This window comes from Taudactylus pleione, unplaced genomic scaffold (assembly GCF_031769625.1).
Source record: "Taudactylus pleione unplaced genomic scaffold, aTauple2 ptg000740l, whole genome shotgun sequence".
NCBI lineage: Eukaryota > Metazoa > Chordata > Amphibia > Anura > Myobatrachidae > Taudactylus > Taudactylus pleione.
In genome coordinates, this window is record NW_028285142.1 from 2,270,613 (window position 1) to 2,284,079 (window position 13,467).

Sequence of the window (13,467 nt, forward strand, 5' to 3'; positions counted from 1 at the left end):
CACCATGTACAGAGAGCAGCGGCAGCCTAGCACCATGTACAGAGAACGGCAGCCTAGCACCATGTACAGAGAGCAGCGGCAGCCTAGCACCATGTACAGAGAGCAGCGGCAGCCTAGCACCATGTACAGAGAACGGCAGCCTAGCACCATGTACAGAGAGCGGCAGCCTAGCACCATGTACAGAGAGCAGCGGCAGCCTAGCACCATGTACAGAGAACGGCAGCCTAGCACCATGTACAGAGAGCAGCGGCAGCCTAGCACCATGTACAGAGAGCAGCGGCAGCCTAGCACCATGTACAGAGAACGGCAGCCTAGCACCATGTACAGAGAGCAGCGGCAGCCTAGCACCATGTACAGAGAGCGGCAGCCTAGCACCGTGTACAGAGAGCAGCAGCCTAGCACCATGTACAGAGAGCGGCAGCCTAGCACCATGTACAGAGAGCAGCAGCCTAGCACCATGTACAGAGAGCGGCAGCCTAGCACCATGTACAGAGAGCAATCATCTTACTTTTTGAATTGTAGATAACAAGTAATTTTCTGCAAGGTTGCTGGGTGCTGTAGTCCAAGATGATGATCCCACAAAATATGCTACAAGCAGAAAAACAAAACATATATAGTAGTGTAATACAATAGGGCTAATAACACCCTGGTGCAAATAAGGAAATCTAGTGGATTCCCTACAAACTAGTCTCCAAATGTAAAGAGCACTCAGATCCTGGCTTGATAAAGGGATTACAGAAAAGTGTTGCTTTGTGTGTCTCTCCACAAGGACTTGTGACTGCATGGACAGTACCGGTGTGTGCCTGAACCACATGGACAGTACCGGTGTGTGCCTGAACCACATGGACAGTACCGGTGTGTGTCTGAACCACATGGACAGTACCGGTGTGTGCCTGAACCACATGGACAGTACCGGTGTGTGCCTGAACCACATGGACAGTACCGGTGTGTGTCTGAACCACATGGACGGTACCAGTGTGTGCCTGAACCACATGGACGGTACCGGCGTGTGCCTGAACCACATGGACGATACTGGCGTGTGCCTGAACCACATGGACAGTACCGGCGTGTGCCTGAACCACATGGACGGTACAGCAGTGTGCCTGAACCACATGGACAGTACCGGTGTGTTGGTATTTTGTACTACACGGTATTTTATGGATTTTTTATGTTTTTCTGTTTTGTATTAATAGACGTGTAACCTCATATGTATTATTACATTTTTAAATGATATTACACTATTATGCACTTAATCTTCTGGGATATGAATGAAATGTGAGAATTGGACCAGTGAAGAGTTAACAATAAAGAACCTTTTACTTCAGGTGAATTCTATCATGCCGGCTTGTAAGCGTTCTGCATGCGGGCTGGCTGCTGGCAGAGTGCTCCTTACTTTAGCCACTATATACCTTATTTGCACTAGGCTGTTATTACACATATTACATTACACTATATATATTTTTTTTATTTTTTTTTATAGTTTTGGCATATATTGTGGGAACATCTTCTAGGACTACTGATGTGGTGTCGACAATGTGTTGTATCCCCAACCCTGAAGCTGGATACACACTTAGCGACAATTTGAACGATTTGCCTGGTTCCGATGGATTGGAACGACAAATCGTCAAAATCGTTAGGTGTGTACCCACTATGTCGGGTGGAGTGCGCTCCAATGGGGTTGTCAGCCACATTGTCAGGTCGGCCCTACATGCAGCCCAACCTGACGATGTGGCTGATGACCCAGGGGCCGACATATTGGGCGGTCGGGCACCAGATCGTCTAATGTGTACCGACCACCCGATATGTCGGCACGTTGGTTGGGGAGGGGGATGTGGTGGTCACTCGCATCGCTGGGTACACATGTCGTTAAGTGTGTACCCAGCTTAACAGTAGGCCTAAGGCTAATGAAAATGTGACGGCAAACCCAGGACTCTTCCTTGTGGATATATGAGTTATATTACATGTATTGCTGTGTGGTTACTTATGAAACTTATCATGCAAGGTTTTATCCATTATTGTTCAGCCTGCAACCCCCCCCCCATCCCCCCATCATTATTGTTCCACTTTGGAGTCCGCCTGTAAATAATGTTTCTCCTGGAATTTTCCTATAATTTTCTTCCATCATTATTATTCTGCCTGGGATTCCTCCATCATTATTATTCTGCCTGGGATTCCTCCATCATTATTATTCTGCCTGGGATTCCTCCATCATTACTATTCTTCCTGGGATTCCTCCATCACTATTATTCTGCCTGGGATTCCTCCATCATTATTATTCTGCCTGGGATTCCTCCATCATTATTATTCTGCCTGGGATTCCTCCATCATTATTACTCTGCCTGGGATTCCTCCATCATTATTATTCTGCCTGGGATTCCTCCATCATTATTATTCTGCCTGGGATTCCTCCATCATTACTATTCTGCCTGGGATTCCTCCATCATTATTATTCTGCCTGGGATTCCTCCATCATTATTATTCTGCTTGGGATTCCTCCATCACTATTATTCTGCCTGGGATTCCTCCATCATTACTATTCTGCCTGGGATTCCTCCATCATTACTATTCTGCCTGGGATTCCTCCATCATTACTATTCTGCCTGGGATTCCTCCATCATTACTATTCTGCCTGGGATTCCTCCATCATTATTATTCTGCCTGGGATTCCTCCATCATTATTATTCCGCCTGGAATTCCTCCATCATTACTATTCCGCCTGGGATTCCTCCATCATTACTATTCTCCTGGGATTCCTCCATCATTATTATTCTGCCTGGGATTCCTCCATCACTATTATTCTGCCTGGGATTCCTCCATCATTACTATTCTGCCTGGGATTCTTCCATCATTACTATTCTGCCTGGGATTCCTCCATCATTACTATTCTGCCTGGGATTCCTCCATCACTATTATTCTGCCTGGGATTCCTCCATCATTATTATTCTGACTGGGATTCCTCCATCATTATTATTCTGACTGGGATTCCTCCATCATTATTATTCTGACTGGGATTCCTCCATCATTATTATTCTGACTGGGATTCCTCCATCATTATTATTCTGCCTGGGATTCCTCCATCATTACTATTCTGCCTGGGATTCCTCCATCATTATTATTCTGCCTGGGATTCCTCCATCACTATTATTCTGCCTGGGATTCCTCCATCACTATTATTCTGCCTGGGATTCCTCCATCATTATTATTCTGCCTGGGATTCCTCCATCATTATTATTCTGCCTGGGATTCCTCCATCACTATTATTCTGCCTGGGATTCCTCCATCATTATTATTCTGCCTGGGATTCCTCCATCATTATTACTCTGCCTGGGATTCCTCCATCATTATTATTCTGCCTGGGATTCCTCCATCATTATTACTCTGCCTGGGATTCCTCCATCATTATTATTCTGTCTGGGATTCCTCCATCATTATTATTCTGCCTGGGATTCCTCCATCATTATTATTCTGCTTGGGATTCCTCCATCACTATTATTCTGCCTGGGATTCCTCCATCATTACTATTCTGCCTGGGATTCCTCCATCATTATTATTCTGCCTGGGATTCCTCCATCATTATTATTCTGCCTGCGATTCCTCCATCATTATTATTCTGCCTGGGATTCCTCCATCATTACTATTCTTCCTGGGATTCCTCCATCATTACTATTCTTCCTGGGATTCCTCCATCATTATTATTCTGCCTGGGATTCCTCCATCATTATTATTCTGACTGGGATTCCTCCATCATTATTATTCTGCCTGGGATTCCTCCATCATTATTATTCTGCCTGGGATTCCTCCATCATTCTTATTCTGCCTGGGATTCCTCCATCATTATTATTCTGCCTGGGATTCCTCCATCATTATTATTCTGCCTGGGATTCCTCCATCATTATTATGCTGCCTGGGATTCCTCCATCATTATTATTCCGCCTGGGATTAGTCCATCATTATTATTCTGCCTGGGATTCCTCCATCACTATTATTCTGCCTGGGATTCCTCCATCATTACTATTCCGCCTGGGATTCCTCCATCATTACTATTCCGCCTGGGATTCCTCCATCATTATTATTCTGCCTGGGATTCCTCCATCATTACTATTCCGCCTGGGATTCCTCCATCATTACTATTCTGCCTGGGATTCCTCCATCATTACTATTCTGCCTGGGATTCCTCCATCATTACTATTCTGCCTGGGATTCCTCCATCATTACTATTCTGCCTGGGATTCCTCCATCACTATTATTCTGCCTGGGATTCCTCCATCATTACTATTCTGCCTGGGGTTCCTCCATCGTTATTATTCTGACTGGAATTCCCGCTATCGGTATTATTGAACGTTGCTCATCTCTTGTTCTTTCCATGTTGTTCTAATTGTCTGGTAGCTTTGAGGACCACACGCTGCTCTGTATTCCGCGTACAGTACTGCCATAATAGAACTGCTGTATATAGCACCCTCTACTAACACCATCTAGTACATCTTGGTAAACAATATAATTTGAGATGATAGATAGATATGAGAGAGATAGATAAGACATAGGGGCCTATTCATCATAACTAAACAATCGATGGAGGTAATTAGGTTTAAAGCTCGCATGGAGTTCTACCTAATTACCGGAGGATCCATCATTCCTCCTCCCTATAACTATCTATTCCGAAAAGCTGTCATTTTTGCGATGACAGCTTTTCGGGAAATAGATACTTTTCCCTGTCTATACCTACCTTACCGCAGCTGTAATCAGAGCTCTACCTTACCGCAGCTATAATCAGTGCTTTACCTTACAGCAGCTGTAATCAGTGCTCTACCTTACCGCAGCTGTAATCAGTGCTGTACCTTACCGCAGCTGTAATCAGTGCTCTACCTTACCGCAGCTGTAATCGGTGCTCTACCTTACCGCAGCTGTAATCGGCGCTGTACCTTACCGCAGCTGTAATCGGTGCTCTACCTTACCGCAGTTGTAATCGGTGCTCTACCTTACCGCAGCTGTAATCGGTGCTTTACCTTACAGCAGCTGTAATCGGTGCTGTACCTTACCGCAGCTGTAATCAGTGCTCTACCTTACCGCAGCTGTAATCGGTGCTCTACCTTACCGCAGCTGTAATCGGTGCTGTACCTTACCGCAGTTGTAATCGGTGCTCTACCTTACCGCAGCTGTAATCAGCGCTCTACCTTAACGCAACTGTAATCAGCGCTCTACCTTACCGCAGCTGTAATCAGCGCTCTACCTTACTGCAGCTGTAATCAGTGCTCTACCTTACCGCAGCTGTAATCAGCGCTCTACCTTACCGCAGCTGTAATCAGCGCTCTACCTTACCGCAGCTGTAATCAGCGCTCTACCTTACCGCAGCTATAATCAGTGCTCTACCTTACCGCAGCTGTAATCAGTGCTCTACCTTACCGCAGCTGTAATCAGTGCTCTACCTTACCCCAGCTGTAATCAGTGCTCTACCTTACCCCAGCTGTAATCAGTGCTCTACCTTACCGCAGCTGTAATCAGCGCTCTACCTTACCGCAGCTGTAATCAGTGCTCTACCTTACCGCAGCTGTAATCAGCGTTCTACCTTACCGCAGCTGTAATCAGTGCTCTACCTTACCTCAGCTGTAATCAGTGCTCTACCTTACCCCAGCTGTAATCAGCGCTCTACCTTACCGCAGCTGTAATCAGTGCTGTGCATGCGCTGTTACATTCACAAAATCAGCGCTTGCGCTGCACTGCCTACAGCTGCGGTAACTCTGTGTCCCCCCACCCCCTCCTTCCCTCCCTGTCCCCCACCTACCTGGCCGCTGCAGCCGCGGACCCCGACCTCCCATCTGAAGAGGAGAAAATAGTAAAGTTACAAAACATATATATATTATTTTATTTGTATTTTTTAAACTTTACTGTGTTCTGCCAGGAGAACATAGTCGGAGCAGGAGCCGGAGGAGGGAGTGACGGAGCCAGCCGAGGAGGACCTGCCCAGCTGACAGCAGGTAAGTATCAACCGCTATATGCCACCTGAGAGTGGCGTATAGTATCACCATCAAACTCCGAAAATACATAATTTTCGGAATTTGATGAATAACCTAATTTCTACATCCCCAAACTAATGTACTAATGTATGGGGAGTGTGGAAATTAACGCAGACAGACTTAACCAGGAGATATCAGTGATATCTCCTGTGTTAAGTGTGTTAATGAAAACTAAACTAACGGTAATTAAGGAAAATGTTCTTAAACCGTTATTTTAGTGTCGATGAACAGGCCCCATATATAGATATGAGTTCGCTAGATATTAGATACAGTCAGGTGCATAAATATTGGGACATTGACAGAATTTTCATATTTTGGCCTCTATTCACCACCACAATGGCTTTGAAATTAAACAAGCAAGATGTGCTTTACCTGCAGACTTTCAGATTTAATTTGAGGGTAATTACATCCAAATCAGGTGGACGGTGTAGGAATTACAACGGTTTCTATATGTGCCTCCCACTTTTTAAGGGTCCAAAAGTAATGGGACTATCAACTCAAAAGCTATTTCATGGACAGGTGTGGGCTATTCCTTCGTTATTTCATTATCAATTAAGCAGGTAAAAGGTTTGGAGTTGATTCTAGGTGTGACATTTGCATTTGGAATCAGTTGCTGTCGACTCTCAATATGAGATCCAAAGAGCTGTCACTATCAGTGAAGCAAGCCATCATTAGGCTGAAAGATCAAAACAAACCCATCAGAGAGATAGCAAAAACTATAGGTGTGACCAAATCAACTGTTTGGAACATTCTTAAAAAGAAAGAATGCACCGGAGAGCTCAGCAACACCAAAAGACCCGGAAGACCACGGAAAACAACTCTGGTGGATGACAGAAGAATTATTTCCCTGGTGAAGAAAAACCCCTTCACAACAGTTGGCCAAATCAAGAACATTCTCCAGGAGGTAGATGTATATGTGTCAAAGTCAACAATCAAGAGAAGACTTCACAAGAGTGATATAGAGGGTTCACCACAAGATGTAAACCACTGGTGAGCCACAAAAACAGGAAGACCAGATTAGAGTTTGCCAAACAACATCTAAAAAAGCCATTACAGTTCTGGAACAGCATCCTATGGAGAGATGAGACAAATATCAACTTGTACCAGAGTGATGGGAAGAGAAGAGTATGGAGAAGGAAAGGACAGCTCATGATCCAAAACATACCACCTCATCAGTGAAGCATGGTGGTGGTTGTGTCATGGCGTGGGCATGTATGGCTGCCAATGGAACTGGTTCCCTTGTATTTATTGATGATGTGACTGCTGACAAAAGCAGCAGAAGGAATTCTGAAGTGTTTCGGGCAATATTATATGCTCATATTCAGTCAAATGCTTCAGAACTCATTGGACGGCGCTTCACAGACAATGACCCGAAGCATACTGCAAAAGCAACCAAAGAGTTTTTTAAGGCTAAAAAGTGGAATGTTATGCAATGGCCAAGTCAATCCCCTGACCTGAATCTGATTGAGCATGCATTTCACTTGATGAAGACAAAACTGAAGGGAAAATGCCCCAAGAACAAGCAGGAACTGAAGACATTTGCAGTAGAGGCCTGGCAGAGCATCACCAGGGATGAAACCCAGCGTCTGGTGACGTCTATGCGTTCCAGACTTCAGGCTGTAATTGCCTGCAAAGGATTTGCAACAAAGTATTAAAAAGTGAAAGTTAGATTTAGGATTGTTTAGTTTCTCCCATTACTTTTGGCCCCTTAAAAAGTGGGAGGCACATATAGAAACCGTTGTAATTCCTACACCGTTCACCTGATTTGGATGTAATTACCCTCAAATTAAATCTGAAAGTCTGCAGGTAAAGCACATCTTGTTTGTTTCATTTCAAACCATTGTGGTGGTGACTAGAAGACAAAATATGAAAATTCTGTCAATGTCCCAATATTTATGCACCTGACTGTATATAGATATGAGATAGATATATATGAGATAAATAGATAGGTAGATATATAGATAGATATGAAATAGCTAATTATTAGATAGATAGATATGAGATAGATATATAGATATGAGAGATAGATATGAGCTAGCTAATAGATAGATATATAGATATATATGAGATATAGATAGATATGAGTTAGCTAATTATTAGATAGATATGAGATAAATAGCTAGATATATAGATAGATATGAAATAGCTAATTATTAGATATATAGATATGAGGGAATCGGTATGAAATACCGCCGGCCGCGTAACCTAACCTAACCCCCTAACCCTCCTTAGGGGTGCCTAACCCTAATCCCCCCTCTAAGTGCCTAACCCCCCCCTTCCCCGCTGCCTAAACCTAAGTCCCCCGGGGGGGGTGCCTAACCCTCCTTCCCCCTAGCCTAACCCTAACCCTCCCGGGGGGGTGCCTAACCCTAAGTCCCCCCCGGGTGCCCTAAACCTCCCCCCCCCGCCCCCGCGGCTGTCCACTCGCGGCGCCCGGCATCCCTTCGATCGGGATGTCGGGCGCCGGTCTCCCAGCGTCGGGCAAATGTCAGGCGTCTACATCTAGTCACCCGGCATTTCACCCTCGTGGGGATATGACATTCGGGAAGCCGGCTGCCGGTATTAAGGCAGCTGGTTTCCCAATTGTATACCGATATGAGATAGCTAATTATTAAATAGATAGATAGATAGATACGAGATAAATAGATATGAGATGGCTAATTATTAAATAGAAAGATAGATAGATACATAGATAGATACGAGATAAATAGATATGACATAGCTAATTATTAAATAGATAGATAGATAGATACGAGATAAATAGATATGAGATGGCTAATTATTAGATTAGATAGATAGATAGATACGAGATAAATAGATATGAGATGGCTAATTATTAGATAGATACATAGATAGATAGATATAGATAGATAGATATGAGATAGCTAATTAGTAGATAGATAGATATGAGATAGCTAATTAGTAGATAGATAGATACTAGATAAATAGATATGAGATGGCTAATTATTAGATAGGTACATAGATAGATAGATATAGATAGATAGATAGATATGAGATAGCTAATTAGTAGATAGATAGATATGAGATAGCTAATTAATAGATAGATAGATAGATATGAGATAGCTAATTAGTAGATAGATATGAGATAGATATATATGAGAATTTAACGTGTGTTACAGTACACAATACATACTGTGATATACCATGTACAGTGAGTGACAGGCTGGCTTTTCTATGGTTTGTGCCTCAGCATACTGTACACAATACATACTGTGATATACCAAGTACAGTGAGTGACAGGCCGGCTTTTCTATGGTTTGTGCCTCAGCGTAGTGTACACAATACATACTGTGATATACCATGTACAGTGGGTGACAGGCCGGCTTTTCTATGGTTTGTGCCTCAGCGTACAGTACACGATACATACTGTGATATACCATGTACAGTGAGTGACAGGCCGGCTTTTCTATGGTTTGTGCCTCAGCGTACTGTACACAATACATACTGTGATATACCATGTACAGTGAGTGACAGGCCGGCTTTTCTATGGTTTGTGCCTCAGCGTAGTGTACACAATACATACTGTGATATACCATGTACAGTGAGTGACAGGCCGGCTTTTCTATGGTTTGTGCCTCAGCGTAGTGTACACAATACATACTGTGATATACCATGTACAGTGGGTGACAGGCCGGCTTTTCTATGGTTTGTGCCTCAGCGTACTGTACACGATACATACTGTGATATACCATGTACAGTGGGTGACAGGCCGGCTTTTCTGTGGTTTGTGCCTCAGCGTACAGTACACGATACATACTGTGATATACCATGTACAGTGGGTGACAGGCCGGCTTTTCTGTGGTTTGTGCCTCAGCGTACTGTACACGATACATACTGTGATATACCATGTACAGTGAGTGACAGGCCGGCTTTTCTATGGTTTGTGCCTCAGCGTACAGTACACGGTACATACTGTGATATACCATGTACAGTGAGTGACAGGCCGGCTTTTCTATGGTTTGTGCCTCAGCGTACTGTACAAGATACATACTGTGATATACCATGTACAGTGAGTGACAGGCCGGCTTTTCTATGGTTTGTGCCTCAGCGTACTGTACACGATACATACTGTGATATACCATGTACAGTGGGTGACAGGCCGGCTTTTCTGTGGTTTGTGCCTCAGCATACAGTACACGATACATACTGTGATATACCATGTACAGTGGGTGACAGGCCGGCTTTTCTATGGTTTGTGCCTCAGCGTACAGTACACGATACATACTGTGATATACCATGTACAGTGAGTGACAGGCCGGCTTTTCTATGGTTTGTGCCTCAGCGTACAGTACACGATACATACTGTGATATACCATGTACAGTGGGTGACAGGCCGGCTTTTCTATGGTTTGTGCCTCAGCGTACAGTACACGATACATACTGTGATATACCATGTACAGTGGGTGACAGGCCGGCTTTTCTGTGGTTTGTGCCTCAGCGTACAGTACACGATACATACTGTGATATACCATGTACAGTGGGTGACAGGCCGGCTTTTCTATGGTTTGTGCCTCAGCGTACAGTACACGATACATACTGTGATATACCATGTACAGTGGGTGACAGGCCGGCTTTTCTATGGTTTGTGCCTCAGCGTACTGTACAAGATACATACTGTGATATACCATGTACAGTGGGTGACAGGCCGGCTTTTCTATGGTTTGTGCCTCAGCGTACTGTACACGATACATACTGTGATATACCATGTACAGTGAGTGACAGGCCGGCTTTTCTGTGGTTTGTGCCTCAGCGTACAGTACACGATACATACTGTGATATACTAAGTACAGTGAGTGACAGGCTGGCTTTTCTATGGTTTGTGCCTCAGCGTACTGTACACAATACATACTGTGATATACCATGTACAGTGAGTGACAGGCCGGCTTTTCTATGGTTTGTGCCTCAGCGTACTGTACAAGATACATACTGTGATATACCATGTACAGTGGGTGACAGGCCGGCTTTTCTATGGTTTGTGCCTCAGCGTACTGTACACGATACATACTGTGATATACCATGTACAGTGAGTGACAGGCCGGCTTTTCTGTGGTTTGTGCCTCAGCGTACAGTACACGATACATACTGTGATATACCATGTACAGTGGGTGACAGGCCGGCTTTTCTGTGGTTTGTGCCTCAGCGTACAGTACACGATACATACTGTGATATACCATGTACAGTGAGTGACAGGCCGGCTTTTCTATGGTTTGTGCCTCAGCGTACAGTACACGATACATACTGTGATATACCATGTACAGTGGGTGACAGGCCGGCTTTTCTATGGTTAGTGCCTCAGCGTACAGTACACGATACATACTGTGATATACCATGTACAGTGGTGACAGGCCGGCTTTTCTGTGGTTTGTGCCTCAGCGTACAGTACACGATACATACTGTGATATACCATGTACAGTGGGTGACAGGCCGGCTTTTCTATGGTTTGTGCCTCAGCGTACAGTACACGGTACATACTGTGATATACCATGTACAGTGGGTGACAGGCCGGCTTTTCTATGGTTTGTGCCTCAGCGTACTGTACAAGATACATACTGTGATATACCATGTACAGTGGGTGACAGGCCGGCTTTTCTATGGTTTGTGCCTCAGCGTACAGTACACGATACATACTGTGATATACCATGTACAGTGGGTGACAGGCCGGCTTTTCTGTGGTTTGTGCCTCAGCGTACAGTACACGATACATACTGTGATATACCATGTACACTGAGTGACAGGCCGGCTTTTCTGTGGTTTGTGCCTCAGCGTACAGTACACGATACATACTGTGATATACCATGTACAGTGGGTGACAGGCCGGCTTTTCTGTGGTTTGTGCCTCAGCGTACAGTACACGATACATACTGTGATATACCATGTACAGTGGGTGACAGGCCGGCTTTTCTGTGGTTTGTGCCTCAGCGTACAGTACACGATACATACTGTGATATACCATGTACAGTGGGTGACAGGCCGGCTTTTCTATGGTTTGTGCCTCAGCGTACAGTACACGGTACATACTGTGATATACCTTGTACAGTGGTGACAGGCCGGCTTTTCTATGGTTTGTGCCTCAGCGTACAGTACACGATACATACTGTGATATACCATGTACAGTGGGTGACAGGCCGGCTTTTCTATGGTTTGTGCCTCAGCGTACAGTGCACGATACATACTGTGATATGCCATGTACAGTGGGTGACAGGCCGGCTTTTCTATGGTTTGTGCCTCAGCGTACAGTGCACAATACATACTGTGATATATCATGTACAGTGGTGACAGGCCGGCTTTTCTATGGTTTGTGCCTCAGCGTACAGTGCACGATACATACTGTGATATGCCATGTACAGTGGGTGACAGGCCGGCTTTTCTATGGTTAGTGCCTCAGCGTACAGTACACGATACATACTGTGATATATCATGTACAGTGGGTGACAGGCCGGCTTTTCTATGGTTAGTGCCTCAGCGTACAGTACACGATACATACTGTGATATACCATGTACAGTGGGTGACAGGCCGGCTTTTCTATGGTTTGTGCCTAAGTGTACAGTACACGATACATACTGTGATATGCCATGTACAGTGAGTGACAGGCCGGCTTTTCTGTGGTTTGTGCCTCAGCGTACAGTACACAATATATACTGTGATATACCATGTACAGTGAGTGACAGGCCGGCTTTTCTGTGGTTTGTGCCTCAGCGTACAGTACACAATATATACTGTTATATACCATGTACAATGCTCAGATAGATGGCCTGCTGGAAGGTAATCGCAGCTGCAATAATACCAATGTATCATGTGATGTGTCTCTACATGACCTAGTTTTCGTGAAATTCTAATTTAACTCTTTGTTCTATGATGTCACACTCTTAACAGAAGCAGAAAGATATTAACATCTTTTCTTTCTCCTTACAGAAGAGCCAGAGCTGGTACAATGTGAGTAAACCGCTATTTGTTCCATCTTATTATACATGTGCATGTTAATGTTCATTCCTTTTGGATTTCTCAACCTTCCTGCATGTTATATATAAGTGACAGGTAAGTGCTGCCCTCTCCAGGCCAATTTGCAGTATTGCTCCTCTCAGCCATATTGAAAGTTTGATAGTGAAAAGTTGTGTGTACTGTTATTGTATTACATTAAAACACATTTCAAGTATTAAAGCAGGTTTACATGAAATAGCAAGTATACAGCATAGGCAGCACAGACGGTGTAATGGTTAGCTTTACTGCCTCACAGCGCTGAGGTCATGGGTTCGATTCCCACCATGGCCCTACCTGTGTGGAGTTTGTATATTCTCCCTGTGCTTGCGTGGGTTTCCTCCGGGTACTCCGGTTTCCTCCCACACTCCAACAATATACTGGTAGGTTAATTGGCTCCCAACAAAAATTACCCCTAGTGTGTATGTGTGTGAGCATGTGATAGGGAACATAGATTGT

At 44.4% G+C, this 13,467-nt stretch overlaps 1 protein-coding gene across 5 annotated transcripts in view; it reads left to right on the top strand.

Annotated features, from left to right (window-relative positions):
* Positions 1–13,467, top strand: part of GRAMD1B (GRAM domain containing 1B) — a 690,584-nt gene that overhangs the window by 527,609 nt on the left and 149,508 nt on the right. For all 5 annotated transcript variants that reach the window (XM_088457143.1, XM_088457142.1, XM_088457145.1 and 2 more), the window contains one exon: positions 12,946–12,966. In XM_088457143.1, the coding sequence (XP_088313269.1) occupies positions 12,946–12,966 (21 nt within the window). The remainder of the gene's footprint in view (positions 1–12,945; positions 12,967–13,467) is intronic.